Genomic DNA, 16,324 nt, shown 5'->3' with positions numbered 1-16,324 from the left:
ACCACACTCAGAATCTCACACCAGCCAGGAAGGCTGCCCAGGAGGCTGAGACAGCCTCCTCCACAGGTATGTCCCATGACCTGCGAGTCATGCCCAGGCCATCGGAAGCATGCAGTACACTCAGGCATCCTGGGAGAAGCCATGTCTGGCTGTGGGCGATGTGTGTGGCTTGTGGCGATGTCTGTAACCTACACATTCGGGTACAGGTACGAGACCTAAACAGGGCTTCCTTGAGGTCCTGGCCGGTTGAACTTAAAGGTGGGGCCTGAGGTGTGTGCAGAGGCGGGGCTGGTGCAGGGAGCTCCAGGGTTTCCTGCCCCCTCTCGGGGGCGGGCAGGAAGGCAGGAAGGGTGGTGTGGAAGGGAAGCGGCTCCAACTCCAACTCATATATTTACTTTTTCTACTCAGGGAGGAAAACAGTGAGGCCGGTGACCCAGAACTGCTGGGGCGAGGGCCCTCCTGGGTGGTGGGCTCTGCGAGAGGTGACACATTGGACTGTGGGGAACGGATCCATCTGGGGGCTGGCCTCAGATCATGGGCACCAAGGGTTCCGACCAAACTGGGGACCCTGAGCTGATCACGTGTCCAAGCCCCTGCTCAGGAGTGCTCTGCCCCCGCAGGCCTGGAGCACTGAGGAGGGGCCGCCTACACTGTCTGAACCCAGCCTGGCTCCGTTAGGGCTCTGGGGCACCCACCATCACAGGAAGCAGGAGGAAGGTGAGGCAGGGGCCTAGCTTACAGGCTGACCCTTCTGACAGAGGCAGTGCCCAGGGGCGGCCTGAGGGGACTGCTGCCTGCCCATCACTGCATCGTGGGCGAGGGTCCCGCTCCTGGGGGCCCGAGCCCTCCCCCCTGACACAAACGTATAGAAACAGAGCAAACTTTGCACTCAGAGTGAAAACCAAACTTCCCGCAAAGGCCGACACCATCTGGCCCCCGTCACCTCCCTGCTCTCCCCTCACTCCTGGCTCTGGCCTCACCGGCCTCTCTGAGGCTCCGCAAACACGCCAGGCACATTCCCACCTCAGGGCCTTTGCACTGGCTGCGCCCTCTGCTTGGAATGTGCTTCCCCAAGCTGTCCACCTCTTTACTGAAATGTCACCTTCTCAGAAAGATCTATTTAAAACTGGCAACCAGCCCCAATGCTCCCCATCTCTCTCTTAATTTTTCTCCTTAGCAGTTATGATCTTTCACTGTATTATATATCTTCATTATTAGCATTGTTGTTATTTATTGTCTGTTTCTCTTATTAGAATATAAGCCTCCTGAAGGCAAGGGCCCTGTTTCATTGATATATCTCAGTGCCTGGGACATGGTAGGTGCTCGATAAATATTTATTGAATGAGTGAAATGAATCAGTGAATGAACACAAATGCAGCCTTACGATGAGTCCTTCACTAGCCCCTGGTGGCCCCCTGAACCTGCCTAAGGGGTCACTCAGGAGCTGCCCGTGCTGAGACCCCAGCGGAGACCAGGCGGGGCCTACCTTGTAGTACTTGCCGTAGATGTCAGACACCATCATGATGATGGGGAAGCCCATGAAGGTGACCAAGGAGAGCTGCCAGGAGAGGCTGAACATGAAGACCACCACGCCCGTGACCTTGACCGTGTTCCGCAGGAAGATGTTGATATTCTGGGAGACCAGGTCGCTGACCATGGTGGTGTCCGAGGTGAGGCGGGAGATGAGGTCCCCTGGAACACAGGCAGCTCAGCTCCCGCTGTGGCAATGGGGTCACTGTGGGCAGCGGCAGGGGACCCTCGGGGAGCTCAGGCCTTCCCCACCTTCTGGGCAGGGTGGGGAGGGAAGGAGAGCGGATGCCCCTTGAGGGCTGCTCTGAGCCCAGGCCGTGTCACCAGCATCTTGCTTCAGCTTCACACCTCTCAGAGCACAGAGGCGGCAGCTGAGGCCCAGGAAAGGGAAGAGGCTTGCTCAGCGCCACACAGCGTGTCCGTGACTGAGCCAGAGCCGAGCCCACGTCTCCTCCCTGTCACTGGCAGAGGGGCCACTCCCCTCTTCCCTCACAGAAATAACAATCTGGGCTGTGGAGGAGAGAGGAACAGAAAGCCCTTTACCGACTGCTGGATACTGGGCTAAGAGTTCCACAGCAATCCCACAGGGCAGCTACCGTTATTGTTCCCATTTTACAGAGGAGAAAACAGAGGCTCAGAGAGGTGAAGTTAGTGACAGAGCTTGCACCCAGGCTGGTCTCCCTCAGCGCCGGGATCTGGGCCGGATGCTGTAATGTCTTCCCTGCTCTGCCCTGCATGTCTGCCCTGCTCACTCCCATAGGAGCTGGGCCTCTCAGGCCACAGGCCTGGGTAGTCCCGGCCCTTGTGCTTCCCACAAGCCAGTGGGAGGTGAGGCCTGGTTGCTGCAGGGACATCGGGTGGCCTAGCGAGGGTCCTATAGTGGCCGCAGTTCACACCAAAACCTCAGCCAGCAGGCCAGCTCCCCAGGGCTCAGGCAGGGCCAGAGGCCCAAGCCAGCCTCCCGGGGTGTCCCCATCCAGAACTGGACGGCAGGAAAAGCCATCAGGACTGAGACAATGGACGTACCCACTTAAATCCTCAATGCAAGGCAAGCCCACCTGGCCGGGCCCAGCCCCAGGTCCCCCGAGGCCCCAGGAGGACCAACCTGTGCGATTCTCGTCAAAGAAGCTCGTCTCCTGAGATACCAGCGAGCGGAAGAGACGGTTCCGAAGGCGAACGTTCAGTCTGGCAAATATGAGGGTGAAAATGCCGCCCCGAATACCTGCGGCAAACGAGCTAATTGCAGGTAAGAGATGTTCCATATAGCACGACGTCCGTCCGGCAACCCCCCGCCACCCCCCGCCACCCCCCTCTGCCGGCAGGCGTGGACCCCTCGCAGCGCAGAGACCGGGTGGCACCCCGACCTCGAGCCCGCTCTCCGGAGCTGGCACCACCACGGGGTTTCCCTCTTCCCAACAGGAGCACCCAAGGTGAGGGGCACAGAGGGGACGGCGTTTACTGTGGGTGAAGGACCCAGCTCCGCCAGCCAGACCCCTCTCCCTTCCAGAAGAGCACAGACAAGGCTGGTCCTTGTTTCCCGCTTGGAAAACCCCCGGGGGTGGGAGGGTGCTGGTGAAAGGGGGAACCCTGAGGACTGAAGCCATTTGTAGGGACAAAAGGGCGTTGCTCTAGGGTGTGGCTCAACCAAAGGGGTGTTGGTTACCACGGGGACCAGCTGAGGCACAGGCTCCCCAGGGGCATTTCCTGGGCCTCCCTGGCCCCTTTTCCTCTCGGGAGCTGGCCCTGCCCTCCTTCCCCGCGGCAGGCCTGGGCGGGTGGGGGAGGGCATGGGCCGCTACCTGCCGATGGCCAGCACACACATGACGATGACGGCCGTGCTGAACTGCTCCATGCTCTTCTGGATGACGATGCCATCGATGGCCCGGCCCGTGTAGTAGGGGAGGAAGGTCTCTCCTGTGGAGACAGGGCGGCACAGGGGGCGTCTGCAACCGGGGGAGCCTCTGGAAGCCCCCACACCACCCACAGTGCTGACTCCACCGTGGGGTTTTCTCTCTCGGCAAACTCCTGCTTCTCAGCGGGGCAGGGGCCAGGGAAGGGGTCCCACACTGCTTAATGCCCTCTCTTTTCAGAGAACGGGAACACGGGAAATGTGAGTTACTTAATCTATACAGACTGGGTCGTGCTATCGTGAATACTGGCGACCGGGCCTCGAGCCCAGAGAGCCGAGGGGCTCCTGTGTGACAGTTCACCCCCTCTGCACGTGGACTCTGAAGTCGGCTCTGTTACCACCCATTGTACAGATGAGGAAAGTGGAGCTGAAAAGATGAGCTGACGCTCGCTCAGCCACACAACTGGTGGCTGACAGACGCCAAAGTTCACTGCCTTCTTCTCTTTGGCCGAGGGTTCAGAGTCCAAATTCTAGACCCTCAGAGTATGTTGATATTCTGGTTCTGAGCAATGCTGTAAATTGCCACCCCGCCCCTCTTGATGGGGCACTTTACAGTTTGTCAGAAAATTTCTTACCCATATGTCCTGCTATATCTTCACAACAATCCTGGGTGGACGTGGGGAGGGGGGCATTGGGCAGGGACATCACCCCATTTCACAGAGGCGGAATGAGAGACTCAGAGAGGCTGAGTAATTCGCCCAGGGTCCCATAGCAATTAGGAGGAAGGGCCAGGACTCAAACCCAAATGAGCTCCCAACCTGGGGGCTCGTTCCCTTGCCTTCCCTCCCAATAGCCCAGAATAAATGCCCGCTCCCATCTTACGGAAATGACGGACACGGAATAGAAGGTGGTCAGACCAGGCTGTGTCCCCGGTTTTCACGGCAGCTCTTTCAGCGGCCAAAGCCTGGCTCAGGGCTGGGCATACAGGAGTCACTCAATAAAGGTCAATGAATGAACCCTGGGCAGGTGGGGCAGGCCGTTCCCTGGTCAGCTCTACAGGACTGGCTCAACCGGGACAGTGAGGCCTTCCATGGCGTTCTGGCGCCCTCTGCTGGTCTCAGCACAGGGACCACAGGGCGGCAGCGGAGAGGGCCTCTGTCTCCCCTGTGTCCTTGGCCAGATGGGGTCTCCAGCCACCCCTGTGAAGTTCTACCTCAGCTGAATCTCTGCCTCAGTTTACCCACAGGGAAGTAAAGGGCGTCAGCGAGCTCTAGCAGCATTATGATTCCAGCAAGCACCAGTGATGATATTAACCACCACGGACGTTTATGGAGCCCCTGCTGGGTAGGGTGCTGTGCTAAGCAGGTACGCAAACTCTTTTGTCCTATCTGCCCAAGAACCAGGTGAAACTCTCTGGTCCATCAACAAATCCTGTGGCTCCACCTTCAAACTATTTCCAGAGTTTTCTGCCTGTACTGCCCCACCCGGGTTTGTCCACCTCCTTTGGACTCTATCTCAGCAAACCCCTGGTTCCCCCTGCTGCCACCTTTATCCCCATCAGCCTGTTCTCCGCTCAACGGACAGCGGGAGCCTGTGAAACCCAAGGCAGATCATCTCATCCAGCATCAAAGTCAAAGGCCTTACAGTGGCTGACGGCACCCTGCACGACTGGGCCCTGCTACTGAGCTGCCTCACCTTCTTCTCTCCCCCGACTCCCTCTGCTCCAGCTGTGCTGGCCTCTCTGCTTTTCCTTTAACGATCAGGCACCTTCCTGCCTCAGGACCTTTGCACGGGCTGTTCCCTTTGCCTGGAGCACTGTTACCCCAGATAGCTGCTCCCTCATCTCTTTCAAGTCTCAAATGCTTCCCAATAACCCCATAGGTGGTCTATTATCATTCTTCCCACTTTACAGATGAGGAAACTGAGGCTCAGAGAGGCTAAGTCATTTGCCCAAGGTTATTGTAGTTAGGTTGCCATGAAATCCATATCTCAATGGGAGATACTCAGCATTAAAACGAACCTTTTTTTTTTCACAGTGGGTGGTTGTTGTTTTAGATGATAAGGTTTCAGAAAAAGCTGAACCCTACTGGATGCTTGCTGATTGAAAAATAATTGTTCATAATCACAGTACCTAACTTTTAGGAAGAAGTACCTAGTTTTGCCAGGCCCCGTGCTTCACCTCATTTAATTTTCACAATAACCTGAAGAAGCCCTCATTGCAGGATGAGAAGCCGAAGCTTGGCCACGCGAAGTAAACTTGATTAAAATTACTGATGAAGTCGGGGGGCCTGATTTCAAGTTGAAGCCCATAACCTTGACATAATCCTGCAGGCTGGTGCCATCTGCCCGGCTGTATTTTAGGACATCTGTATTCCCTAAGCGCACACCAGCTGACAACAGCACCCTGGGAGGCAGGGGAAACGAGGCCGTGGGGGCAACATCTGCCAACACAGGCAGGATGGTCATTCATTCATTCATCCATTCACTCAGTGAGTCTGATTCTGTGCCAGGTATCAGGGGCCCTGGATGAGTCAGGCCTGGCCCCTGTCCGCGAGGGGCTCAAAGCCTGGAAGGGGAGAAAGGAGAGTGGACGCGTGATTTTCATGTCACCAATGCTGTGATTAAGGGCCACGGTCAGCAGAATCTGAGTAGGGGTCTCAGGAGCAGACATTTGGGCCTTGAAGCACGAGGAGGAGAAACTACCTGGTTAAATGAAAAGGGGCCATCCCAACACTCACGGCCACTGAAGTTTACTGGGAGCTTTCCACGTGCCGCGAGCTGTCCAAGGTGTCTTACTCGGATTACACAACCCCGCAACTGCTGCTGCCCATTTTACAGATGAGGAGATGAGACTCAGAGAGGTTAAGGAACTTGCCTAAAATCACACAGCGGTTAAGGGGCCGGGACTGAAGGTGGAGGATGGAGGGTATGAGGAAATGGGCTCTGGGGTTCGCCTGTCCTCTCTGAGATCACTCTGGCTTTGTGGCTACTCCCAGACTGTGTCCCTGGGAGTTAAACATGTAACGACTCATAGCAGCTAACATTCCTGTACTCATCATGCCATACCAAGCTCTGTACCTGTCCTTCTCCTCTCTGTCTTTTTATTCATACTTTACAACACCTTGGGATACACCTTGGGATAAGGATGCTCCCAATCCCCATTTCACAGAAGGAGGAAGTGAGGCTCTGAAAGGTCTGAGCACTTGCCCACGGTCTCACAGCCAGGCCCGGAGCAGGACTGGGATTGGTACCTGGGCCTTGTCACCCCCAGAACCCGTGGAGTTTCCACCCTGTGATGTCCCTTCCCACCCACGTTGCTGGAGTGTTGCTTTCAAACTGTTTGGACCAGGTCCACAGTAACAGATACAATTTACATCACCAACCAGGACACACACACAGGCGCACACAACTAAACTAAAAGTTTCACAAAATACTTAATCTTACCACAGACTACATACCCTGATGGCTCTATTCTATTCTGCTTCATTACAAAAAATGCTTTGAACCTATAGATGCCATTTCTAGGAACTTATCCTACAGACATATGCACATTTATATGAAACATGTATGAACAAGAGAAAAAGACTCAAAATAACCCAAGAGTCCAACAACGGGAGACCGACTAAATAATCTATGGTACAGCCACACAGCCAAATAAAAGAATGAGATACTGATTGGAAAAATTCCTGGATATATTGTTAAGTGAGAAAAGCAAGACACAGAATGGAGTGTAAGAGGTGGGGAGAGTGACGTGTACTTATTTGCTTGTAGCTGCATAAGGAAATGCTGGAAGCATATACGAGAGAGGAATAAAAGTGGTTTCCTGGGCTTCCCTGGTGGCACAGTGGTTGAGAGTCCGCCAGCTGATGCAGGGGACACAGGTTCATGCCCCAGTCTGGGAGGATCCCACATGCCGCGGAGCGGCTGGGCGTAGGCCATGGCTGCTGAGCCTGCGCGTCTGGAGCCTGTGCTCAGCAGCGGGAGAGGCCACGGCAGTGAGAGGCCTGCGTACCGCTAAAAAAAAAAAAAAAAAAAAAAAAGTCGTTTCCTGCCCACTTGGAAGCTTCCGGAACCTTTTTCTGTAGTTAGCCCTGGGCACCGGGATCAGGGTAGTCAGGGGTAGAATTAGGAGTGAAACTCTCCGTGTTTACCTTTGCGTATCAGTTTGATGTCTGAATCACGTAAGTAAGATGTTAAAATCTGCGAGGAGAGAAGCGGGCCCTCACTCACCCAGAGCTGCCATGATGAGGAAGAAGGAGGCGGCCACGAGGAAGGCGATGTCGGGCTTGGTGTAGGACAGCAGCTTCTGCAGCGTGGCCCCGGAGGCCTGCTCGGGCGCGGGCCGGTCCTCCCCAGGGAGGCCCTCGGCCTCGGCCCCTGCCCCCCGCTCGAGGGCCTTGGCGTCCGGCTGCACTGTGGACAGCAGCCACCAAAGCAGGAAGGACGCAGCGAGTGAGACGTAGGTCCACACGAAGAGGGCCCAGAACCATGGGTCCCGGACCGGCTTGCGTACCTCGGAGAAGAGCAGTAGCTTCACCATGGTGTAGATGCCTGCGAAGAGGCACACGAGGGCGATGACCGTCCACGAGGCCCGCAGCCGCCGGGGCCCCAGGGCGCTGTTCTTGGCCACGCCGATGGTGGCCCCCAGCAGCAGGCAGCTGCGGTACAGGCAGGCCGCCCAGAGGTCCAGCACCGAGTCAAAGATGTTGAAGTGCCGGATGTCCTCCAGCAGGCTGCGGTCCAGGTGGCTGAGGACGTAGATGGCCGTGGTCATGCCGACGTCCAAGCTCATGAAGGCCAGGGTCACCACCACGGCCTTCCACAGCTGCATCCTGCTGGCGGGTGGTGGGCAGGCACCGAGGGGCAGGCTCTAGCTCATGGGGGCAAGGCCATTGTCTGTGGGGCGAGGCCAGACCTGCAGGGGCAACAGGGCAAGGGGTTCAGGTGTGCTACTTGCTGGCTGTGTGACCTTGGGCAAGTCACCTGACATCTCTGAGCCTCAGATTCCTCATCTGTAAAATGGCAGTGACAAGAATACTGATTTCACAGAGGTATTGTGACGGTTCCACTCATTCAAGGAACATTGATTGAGCACCCTCTGTGGGCCAGACTCTGTTCTTTGCACTGGGGATTTAACAGTGAACAAAAATAACAAAGACCCTGCTCTTGTGGAGATGAGACACTCATGTCAGAGACAGATAATAAACCTAATAACTAAATGATACAGTATGTTAAGGGGTAGGGCTGGGGTGTGAGCAACGAGGGGCCACGAGGGGCGGTGAGGGCAGTTTTAAATAGTGGGCCAGGGCTGCCCTGGTGGCGCAGTGGTTAAGAATCCGCCTGCCAATGCAGGGGACACGGGTTCAAGCCCTGGTCCAGGAAGATCCCACATGCCGCGGAGCAACTAAGCCCGTGCGCCACAACTACTGAGCCTGTGCTCTAGAGCCCGCGAGCCACAACTACTGAGCCCGCGTGCCTAGAGCCCGTGCTCCGCAACAAGAGAAGCCACCGCAATGAGAAGCCCGCCCACTGCAATGAAGAGTAGCCCCCGCTCACCGCAACTAGAGACAGCCCGCGCGCAGCAACGAAGACCCAACACAGACAAAAACAAACAAACAAACAAACAAACAAATAAATAAATAGGGGGCCAGGGAAGACCTCGCTGTGAAGGTAACCCTTGAGTAAGATTGAAAGAGGTGAGGGAGTCTGCCACGTGGAGATTTGGGGGAAAAGCATTTTGGACAGGTGGAACAGACAACGCCAGAGCCTGAGGTAGGAACGTGTGGCTTGAGGGAGGCAAAGAGGCCCCAGGAGGTCAGAGAGGTGAGGGTGCAGGGATGTGCAGGGCTCTGCAGATGAAACTGAGATCAGCAAAGGATGTAATGAAGAGTCACTGTCTTATAACTACTACCGCTACTACTACTATAATCATTAATTTCTCTGAACCTGTTTCTTCTTTTGTAAAACATTAGCAGGAGGTTTAATATGTGAACATCAGGTCTGGGCACAGTGCCGAGCCTGCAATAATTGCTACTGATTGTTACCACATATGATGCATGTTTAATAAACGTTTGTCCACTTCCCTCCTCCCCACATCAGGCCTTCAGTCTCCCCAAATAAACCTGAACCCTCTTAGACCAAGAAGGGGTGTCTGCAGGCCCGTGAGCAACCCAGAGACTTTTGTATCTGCCTGGAAGTTTCCAGTATCTTTTCCTCCAGCCCAAGTTGCCCCTCGCCCTCAGCCCTAGCCCCTTGTGGTTTTCTGGAGCACGATGTCTGCTTTGCCTAAGGTATGTCCCACGTTGGGTCCTTCAGGCCTGGACCAGGGCCTGGGAGACGCCAGGAGCTGCAGAGACACGGAGGGAGGTGGGCCTGGGGGCCTGAGTTTGGGAGTGGGGCTGGTCCAGGGCAGGACTGGGACCAGACTGGGTGTGCCCCTGAGTGCCACCTCATGACTTGGGTTCATCCCTTTCTCCCCTGGGGTCTTTGTTGTCCCATCTGCAAAATGGGCAAAGCTCTGGAGTCCCCAGCGGAGGGGAGAGGTGCAGAGCGAGTGGAGGGGTGACTGTGAGTAGTGACTGGGAATGGGGGCCAGACTGAGAGACCCTCTCCCCCCACAGCTCCAATGCTCAGACCAATGTCAGAAACCCCACACAACCCCATGAGGCCGCTGCTTCCACATTCCCATTTACAGCTGGGGAAACTGAGGCACACAGAGGCAAAGGCACATGGCCCATATCACTCAGCCAACAAAGGCCCAAGCCAGGACTCGAGCCAGTGTGTGAAGGGTCCCAGCACCTGGCTCGCAATCTCGGTACCACATGCCTGACACACAGCAGGTGCCCAATTACTACCAGCAAACAGTTACGCAGCACAGCCCTTCCTAGCAGCCCCACCCTTTATGTGGGTCACATGCTTTGTATGTGTCTGCTTACTTAATCCTCACAGCAACTTTGCAAGATTTACACTACTATCATCCCCATTTAGCTGATGGAGAAACTGAGGCCCAGAGAAGCTAATAACTTGCCAAAGATCACACAGCTGGTGAGCAGCAGAGCCGGGATTTGAACGCAGAGTTGTCTGGTTCCAAGAGCTGGGCTCTAAACTGCTAAGCTAAAATGCTTGTCAATATAGCAAGTCCTTACTCACAGCAGCCAAGACATGGAAGCAACCTAAATGTCCATCAACAGATGAATGGATAAAGAAGATGTAGTACATATATACAATGGAATACTACTCAACCATAAAAAAGAATGAAGTAATGCCATTTGCAGCAACACGGATAGACCTAGAGATTATCATACTAAGTGAAGTGAGTCAGAAAGAGAAAGAAAGATACCATATGATATCACTTATATGTGGAATCTAAAATATGACACAAATATTTATGAAACAGAAACAGACTCACAGACATAGAAAACAGACTTGTGGTTACCAAAGGGTGGGGAAGGGATAAATTAGGAGTTTGGGACTAGCAGATACAAATTACTGTATATAAAACAGATAAACAACAAGGTCCTACTGTATAGCACAGGGCACTATATCCAATATCCTGTAATAAACCATAATGGAAAAGAATATGAAAAAAAATATGCATATATATGGATAACGGAATCACTTTGCTGTACACCAGAAACTAACACAACATTGTAAATCAACTATACTTCAATTAAAAAAAATATATATATATATACATATAGCAAGTGCTAACAGAGAGTATTCACTGAAAGAGAATAGAGTCTATACCAGAAGGGGCTCAGCTAAGAAGCAGAACTGATGACACACAGTGATAACAATGACAAGGACAGCAGCAACAGTAACAAGAGCTGACACTTATTGATGTTATCGTGCACCTGGCATTGTTCTGAGTGATTTACATGCATTCATCCTCACAAGAATCCTATGAGGTATGTTCTGTTATCATCCCCATTTTCTGGTGAGAAAATTGAGGCACAGAGAGGTTAAGTAACCTGCCCCAGGTCACACAGCTAGGAAGTGGCACACCTGGGATGTGAACCAAGGCCTTCGAGTTCCAAAATCTGTACTCTCAGCTCCAAAGGCATAATTCTTCAAAACAGCATCTCAGGGGCAGGCAAGACCTTTAATGATGCTCAGGAGGGTCTGAGATGCAGAGGGGACCCAGGGGCGTGACAGTCCCCAAGCCTGGACCCTGCTGTCACCACAGCACTTCTAGGAAGACTCAAGTATGTCCTAGAGAAGACAGTTGCTTTGTCAGCAGCTGCCTCTCCGAGGGAAGCCAGGGCTGACTGGGATCAAGGGCAGGGGAGGGAGTGAAGGTGGGGACAGGGGAACAGACACCCCCTGCCCAGGCCCTTGTTCCACCCCCAGCCCTGGCTGGGCTGCCAGCGCAGGTTCCTATCTGCTGCAATGCAGAGGCCTCGAGGAGCCAGCAAGTGGGTAAGTGTGAGTCGGAGCCCAGGGAGGGATGCTCTTGGCCGGGTGCCTCACCAGGCCTCCTGGCCAAGCTACTGCCGGCTGCCTGGGCCCCGTCAGCCACCTTGGCTGCAACTCACCTCTTGGTGGGTACAAGGAGTCCCTTAGCTGCCGGGAAGGAGCTGCGATTCAGAAGTGGGACAGGAGGCAGATCTGCCAGGAGCAGCCCAGGGGCCTGGCCAGCTCTCCCCATCCCCACTCCCAGTCACCGGGTCAGTCCCTTCCCGACACCCTCCACTTTGGGTAATGTCATTTGACAACCACCCACCTGGGAGCCCGAGCTGTTTATCTTCTTCACTGGAATAAAAGAAAATTTTGCACTCCAGCATCACAGACTATTTGAACCACGTTTTACAGATGGGGAAACTAAGGCCCAGAGAGGGAGGGAGGGAGGCTTGTCTAAGGTCACCCTGTGAGCTGGGGACAGAGCAGCAATAGCACCAGGGTCCCCAGCTCCTAAGTGCTGAGTCCTCCTACTCCACGCTCTGATGGAGCAGAATCCAACTTGGGTCAGGTTACAGCCCTCAGTGGGGAAAGACTACCCTGTTATTTTTAAAGTTACTGAGGAGGAGAGTGAAGGGGACAAGACCACCAGCCAAGACTGGGAGGAGGGGAGGATGGGGGCCAGCGGGCTGGGTGGAGCCACGTCCCAGCACACTATCTGCCTGACCTGGAGGACACAACTGGGCTTGGCCAGGTGGAGCTGGAGGGCAAATTGTGGGCACATGGGTGATGTGTGTGCCCTAAGGGACAAGGACAAGGTGGTGGTCAGAGGTCAGAGCAGGCACTGCCCAGGGCCTGATGTGCCCAGGAAGACAGGGTCAACTCGCCTTGACCCCAAGAGCTAAGGAATGGCACAGGATTAGCAAGTGACCGCATCCCCACTGCAGGTCCTGTCAAAGGCTTTTCTTCCCGGTAGAAGAAATGGTGGTTGGGGCATCTCCAGCTGTCAGGTGCACAAAAAAGAAAGTCTGGAACAGCCAGGAGATGACAAATAGCAATTATTATCATAACCACAGCAGCTATAGTTCATGGGGTGTTACTAAGTGCTTGACAATGTGCTAAGTGCCTGTCATCTCCCATCCCAGTTAATCCTCACCACTACTCTGGGATGTTCTCTCGGTTATCATTCCCATTTTATAGATAGGGAAACGGAGGCTTGGGGAAGTCAAATGACCTGAAGAGAACAGGCAAAGGCAGAGCTGAAACCCCACACTTCACTCTCTGGGCCCAGGTTATTCAGGGCTCCCAAGAAAGGGGCCTGAAGGATCTGGGGGGCCCACGCAGCTCAGTTCTCCCCCAACTTTGGGGGTGAGCTTTTCACGCCAAAGCAGTCATCACCCAGCTGACTGGGGCTGGTTCTGTGGGACGGTGTCATTGTGGGGTCTCCGGATGCAGGGCCAGGACTCAGCCGAGTCCACGTTATTCCATCCTGACTCCCACGCTTGCTGAGCCCACACATCCCACACTGGCACTTGGGGAAGTTGGATAACTCACCGCTCTAGGTGAGGCAAACTGGGGAGTTACTGTGGCCTTCCTGCCATCCTCCTCTTGTCACCTGTCACCTGCCCACCTGAAGCAGGGGAATTGAGGCCAGCCTAACTCCAGGGCGGGGGGAGTCCTGTCAGACCAGCTTAAAGCTGTCTGAATTAACGTCATCTCTGGGGAGGGGGCACCCTGTTTTAACAAAGAACTAGAAATAAGGGAGAGGCCCTTGGGAAGCCACAGGCCTAACTGCCTGGGTGGATGCAGAGAAGGGTCAGCCCATTGGCCAGCTGGGGGGACTGAGGGGAAGGGGTTTGCCAAGGTCGGCAGGTCCAGGCCTGCTCCCAGGCTTCTGACATAGCCAGCCTCTCGGGATCTGTGGGCAGGCACCACTGTAGGGTGTGGGGAGCCCTCAGAAGAGGCGCCAGCCCGATCCTGGGGGGAGAACAGCCATCCCAGGATCCACGCCAAAAGGCACCCTCACCATTTTCCAAGAGGTGGCGGCACCTGAATAGTTAAAAAAAAAAAAAAAAAAAAAAAGCAACATTCTCCCTGCGGCGTGGAAAGGATGCTGCAGGGATGGGGGGCTGGGACCTGCGGCTGCGGGTGCTAGGGTACCAGGACGGCGGGCCAAGAAGGCTCCCACCTTCAACTGAGATGCCTACTCCATCCCCGGGGCAGGGAGAGCCAAATGTCCCTCCAGCCTGTGCCCGGCCAGGCACCTCGACTTGAGAAAGACCCGGGTCGGGGGTCCCGGGCCCCGCACTCTTACCTGTCACCTTACCTGGCACCAGGTGAGCCGTGGGGAGGGGGCGCAGCGGGCTGGGGTCCTCAGGGGCGCGGGTTCCGCGCGGTTCATTGGAGACAGCGCCCGGCGCCCCGCTCGCTCCACCCCTCCCGCCTCTGCCTCCTCCCGCTGCTCCTCAGGGCCTCCCGCCCCCGGCTGCTGCGCAGCAGCAAGGTCGGAGCAGAGGGGGGCGGGCACACAAGCCAGCTGACGGGAGGGGCGGGGCCTCCTGGTGGACGGGGCCTTCGTGGGGGCGTGACCACAGCTAGCCACCGCCCACCTGCGACGAGCCCCGCCCTCATCCGCAGGACCAGGCCCTTCCGCTAGGCGCTCCACCCCTGGAGACCTCAGGCCCATTCTGAGCAGAAGGAAGTGGCCACACCTGCTGGGGGCGCCTGCTCTTTAACCGTCCTTTTCCTCTGGAGGGACTACCAGCCAGCCTTGGAGGATGGAGGTGACGATCCTCATTCCTTCATTCATTCAACCAATATTTGTTGAAAGGCACCTACTATGTGCCGTGCACCATTCTAAGCGTTTGCGATGCTACAGGGAACAAAACGAGATCCTTGCCCTTCTGGAGCTGACATTCTAGTGAGGGAGTCAGGCGATACGCATAATGAATAAGTAAATTATCCCTGTTGGAAGGGAATACATTTCATGGAGAAAAACAGAGCCAGGGTGGTGGGGATTGGGAGAGGGAGACAGCCATATGTACTCAGTGATCGCTAGGGGCTAGGTGCTGGGTGCTGGGTGTGAAAAAAGACTCCCATCCTTCGCGGGGTGGGGGAGATAGAAAACCAACAAGTAAATAACATCATTTCATGTGGTGCCACGTATGATTTATTTCCTGTAAAGGAAATAAAAACTCGGTGAGGCAATGGAAAATGCCATGGGGCTTCTTTAACTGGGAAAGGCTCCCTGAGAGAGGTGAAAGGTGAGAAGGAGGGAGCCACGGAGAGGTCTGGGGGGAGAGCATTCTACGTGAAAGGAACTGCCAGTGGAAAGGCTCTGAGGTGGGAACTCACCTGTCATTTGAGGAGCAGAAAAGGGATCAGTGTGGCCTGAACCAAGAGCTGAGGAGAGTAGGTCAAGCCCAGAGGGGCGGCAGGTGAGGCAAGATACACCCCCATCTCTCCAGCCTCCGGCCAGAAGCTCAAAATGCTCTCTGAATGTAAAACAGTCTCTGCTTCTCACATGAGACAGCCTCCTTCAAGGGGAATTTGGCAAAGTGCAGAATTGTAAATGCACTTTTTTTCCCCTGACCCAGTAGGAATTTCTTCTATAGATAGACTTGTGGAGGGAGTGAAGATACTAGTTTGCAGATAGTCACTGGAGTAGCAGAAGTCTGGAAATAACCTAAATACCCTTCCGTAGGGAACTGGCCAAATAATTACAGAGCATCGCTCAAAAAAATACCCTGTAGCATGGGGGGGAAAAATATATGTATCTATCCATACACAAATGTTACCTAAAGGTATGAAATGACCCCCAAAATCTATTGAGTAAAAACAAGGGGTAGAATCAAGTTGAAGTGTGATACTGTTTGTGCAAAAACAAAAGCAAATATATAATTGTACGTGAAGAAAAGCTCTTGGATGGATTATCCAAAAGCTAGAATGACTCAGGTCTGGGGCCAAATCCAGGCTCTGTCATTTTTTTTTTTTTTTGCGGTATGCGGGCCTCTCACTGTTGTGGCCTCTCCCGTTGCGGAGCACAGGCTCCGGACGCGCAGGCTCAGCGGCCATGGCTCACAGGCCCAGCCACTCCGTGGCATGTGGGCTCTTCCCGGACTGGGGCACGAACCCGTGTCCCCTGCATCGGCAGGCGGACTCTCAACCACTGCGCCACCAGGGAAGCCCCAGGCTCTGTCATTTTTGCTGTGTGAAAATAGCCAACACAATATTGAAGGAGCAAGACAAATTCGGTGTACTGACACTACCCAACTTCAAGACGTACTATAAAGCTGCAGTAATCAGGACAGTGTGGTGTTGACAAAAGAACAAATAGATCAATGGGACAGAAAAGAGAGCCCAGAAATAGAACCACATAAATATAGTCAACTGATCTCCGACAAAGGAGTAAAGGCAATACGGTGGAGAAAAGACGAATGGTGCTTTGCAACACATGGTGCTGAAACAACTGGACATACACATGCAAAAAAAAAAAAAGAAAAACATCTTGACACAGACCTTACACCTTTCACAAAAGTTAACTCAAGA

The 16,324-nt window shown here is 54.4% G+C and overlaps 1 protein-coding gene across 8 annotated transcripts in view; it reads right to left on the bottom strand.

Moving 5' to 3' along the window:
• The window catches only part of ABCB9 (ATP binding cassette subfamily B member 9), a 41,085-nt gene that overhangs the window by 12,952 nt on the left and 11,809 nt on the right, over positions 1 to 16,324 (bottom strand). For 3 of the 8 annotated variants that reach the window (XM_060118430.1, XM_060118431.1, XM_060118432.1), the window contains 4 exons: positions 7,610 to 8,294; positions 3,330 to 3,444; positions 2,636 to 2,766; positions 1,487 to 1,692 (listed from right to left, as the gene is read on the bottom strand). In XM_060118430.1, the coding sequence (XP_059974413.1) occupies positions 1,487 to 1,692; positions 2,636 to 2,766; positions 3,330 to 3,444; positions 7,610 to 8,210 (1,053 nt within the window). In that variant the 5' untranslated portion in view covers positions 8,211 to 8,294. Of the gene's footprint in view, positions 1 to 1,486; positions 1,693 to 2,635; positions 2,767 to 3,329; positions 3,445 to 7,530; positions 7,580 to 7,609; positions 8,295 to 14,090; positions 14,234 to 16,324 lie in introns of those variants that run through there. The other 5 variants (XM_060118437.1, XM_060118434.1, XM_060118433.1 and 2 more) reach the window with 5 other exon arrangements.

Source organism: Mesoplodon densirostris, chromosome 15 (genome assembly GCF_025265405.1).
Source record: "Mesoplodon densirostris isolate mMesDen1 chromosome 15, mMesDen1 primary haplotype, whole genome shotgun sequence".
Taxonomy (NCBI): domain Eukaryota; kingdom Metazoa; phylum Chordata; class Mammalia; order Artiodactyla; family Ziphiidae; genus Mesoplodon; species Mesoplodon densirostris.
Note: the sequence above shows the minus strand (reverse complement) of the source record. Positions and strands in the feature narration are given on the sequence as shown.